The following is a 2606-nucleotide window of genomic DNA, read 5'->3' on the forward strand; positions in this document are numbered from 1 at the left end:
AATTATTTCCCAGCCTTATGCTGAGAACTCTACCAGAGATCCTACAGTAAGAGCTACTCCTGTAGCAAAAGGAGTTCATTATTTCTTTATTTTATTTTATTTTATTTTATTTTATTTTATTTTATTTTATTTTATTTTATTTATTTTAGCTACACCAGTTAATCTGATTTCTGCTGTACCAGGCCTGAGAATTGTTCCATGATGCTCCTAATGCAAGGTATCATAAAACCAACAAATAAATAAAATTTAAAAATACATATCCATAAATAAATAAAATAAATCCAGCAAATAAAGATTTTTGCCTTAAAGAATCCTCTATACAGATAAAACCAGGGAAAAAAACAACTGGGAGAAGTGGCCCACCAAAGAAAAATTGATAAAATTTAATTTATCAATATTTAATAATAATAAATATATTACTATTTAATTAAAAATTAATAATAATTAAAAATAATGACATTTAATTTATTTAATTTAATATTTTATCCAAGCCAAATGGTTTTCAGTTTGTAGCTGGTTTTAGAGCTGCTGCCCTCCCCTGTGGCACTGCTCAGCCCAGAGAGAGCATCCAGAAACCCCAGCCTTCGTTGTAGCTCCTTTCCCAAACAGAGCCAGCTTCATCTTGAGCTGATCTGCCCCACAAATCAGGAGCCACCACCCCTCCTGCAGCTCCTCTTGAGCTGCTGGAATAAAGTGGAATTATGACCCAGAGAGAAATCACAGAAATATTGAATGATTTGGGTTGGAGGGAGGTTAAAATTCATCTCATTTCACCTCCTGCCATGGCAGGGACACCTTCCACCCGCCCAGGCTGCTCCAAACTGTCCAACCTGGCCTTGGACACCTCCAGGAGCAGCCACGGCCACAGATTAAACACTTTAAATCTGGTTTCATGTGTTTAATCCCAAATGTCCAAAGATTGGGGAGCTCAGGAATTTCAGATCTTCATCCCTCCAGTTTGGGTGCAAGGGGATTTTTGGGCAATGTTCTCATAGAACCATGGAGTGGTTTGGGTTGAAATAGACCCAAAACATCATCTCTGGGAAATCTGCTTTCATGTGTTTAATCCCAAATGTCCAAAGATTGGGGAGCTCAGGAATTTCAGATCTTCATCCCTCCAGTTTGGGTGCAAGGGGATTTTTGGGCAATGCTCTCATAGAACCATGGAGTGGTTCGGGTTGAAATAGACCCAAAACCTCATCCAGCCCCAAGAGCAAAAATATTTTCCACCATCCCAGGGTGCTCCAAGCCCTGTCCAACACTTCCAGGGGTGCAGGGGCAGGCACAGCTGCTCTGGGAAATTTCTTTTCATGTATTTAATCCCAAACATCCAAAGATTGGGGAGCTCGGGAGTTAAGAGTTAGATCCTCACCCCCTCAAGTTTAGGTCAAAGGAGATTTTGGGGCAATGTTCTCATAGAACCATGGAAAAGGACGGGAAAAGACAAGGAAAGGACAAAAAAGGAGGGGAAAAGGAGGGGAAAAGGAGGGGAAAAGGAGGGGAAAAGGAGGGGAAAAGGAGGGAAAAGGAGGGGGAAAGGAGGGGAAAAGGAGGGGAAAAGGAGGGGAAAAGGAGGGGAAAAGGAGGGGAAAAGGAGGGGAAAAGGAGGGGAAAAGGAGGGGAAAAGGAGGGGAAAAGGAGGGGAAAAGGAGGGGAAAAGGAGGGGAAAAGGAGGGGAAAAGGAGGGGAAAAGGAGGGGAAAAGGAGGGGAAAAGGAGGGGAAAAGGAGGGGAAAAGGAGGGGAAAAGGAGGGGAAAAGGAGGGGAAAAGGAGGGGAAAAGGAGGGGAAAAGGAGGGGAAAAGCAGAGGAAAAGCAGAGGAAAAGCAGAGGAAAAGCAGAGGAAAAGCAGAGGAAAAGGAAGAACAAGAAAGAACAGCACCAACTTAGTGCAGGCACTCTTGCCCTTTCTGTCCCTTTTTTCATCGTTTTATATTTTTCAGAAGCAAACAGATTTTCAGATTGCAAGCAGCAAAGTCAACGGTGGCAAACAGAATAAAAAGAATCAATTGAAATGTCCAATCCCATGAATAAAAATGGGCTCAGAGCTTTCAGAACAGTGGCCTGAGCTGCCAGGACAGCTTTTCTCTTTGGTGGCTGCCACAGAGGAAATCAGGACATAAATAAATGCTCCTACCTGAGGGCCTGGGGGGTGTTGAAATTTGGCCGAGACTCTGTGAGAGCATCTCCATCTTCTGGCCTTTCATCTTTCATGCTGGAGAAGCCCATCTCACCCTGGAACTGGCAGAGATGTGGAGCAAATCAGGAGGAGGAAGCTCAAGGAAGAAATTTAACTTTGGCTAATGAAGCTCATGATGATCTGCTCGGCACAGAGCTTCCCTTCAGGAAATCCCTGCTGATCTTCAGAAAATCCCTACAGATCTTCCCTTCAGGAAATCCCTGTAGACCTTCACTACACAGATCTTCACTTCAGGAAATCCCTACAGATCTTCAGGAAAGCCCAAAAGACCCAAAGGAAATCCCTTCAGATCTTCACTTTAGGAAATCCCTACAGATCTTCATTTCAGAAAATCCCTGCAGATCTTCCCCTTCAGGAAATCCCTACAAATCTTCCCTTCAGGAAATCCCTACAAATCTTCATTTCCCT

The 2606-nt window shown here is 43.2% G+C and overlaps 1 protein-coding gene across 2 annotated transcripts in view; it reads right to left on the reverse strand.

The window, feature by feature from the left end:
- LOC102043432 (GON-4-like protein) overlaps positions 1-2606 on the reverse strand; it is a 36946-nt gene that overhangs the window by 22062 nt on the left and 12278 nt on the right. For both annotated transcript variants that reach the window (XM_031064316.1, XM_031064315.1), the window contains exon 12: positions 2136-2239. In XM_031064316.1, the coding sequence (XP_030920176.1) occupies positions 2136-2239 (104 nt within the window). The remainder of the gene's footprint in view (positions 1-2135; positions 2240-2606) is intronic.

The sequence above is a fragment of the Geospiza fortis genome, unplaced genomic scaffold (assembly GCF_000277835.1).
Source record: "Geospiza fortis unplaced genomic scaffold, GeoFor_1.0 scaffold313, whole genome shotgun sequence".
NCBI lineage: Eukaryota > Metazoa > Chordata > Aves > Passeriformes > Thraupidae > Geospiza > Geospiza fortis.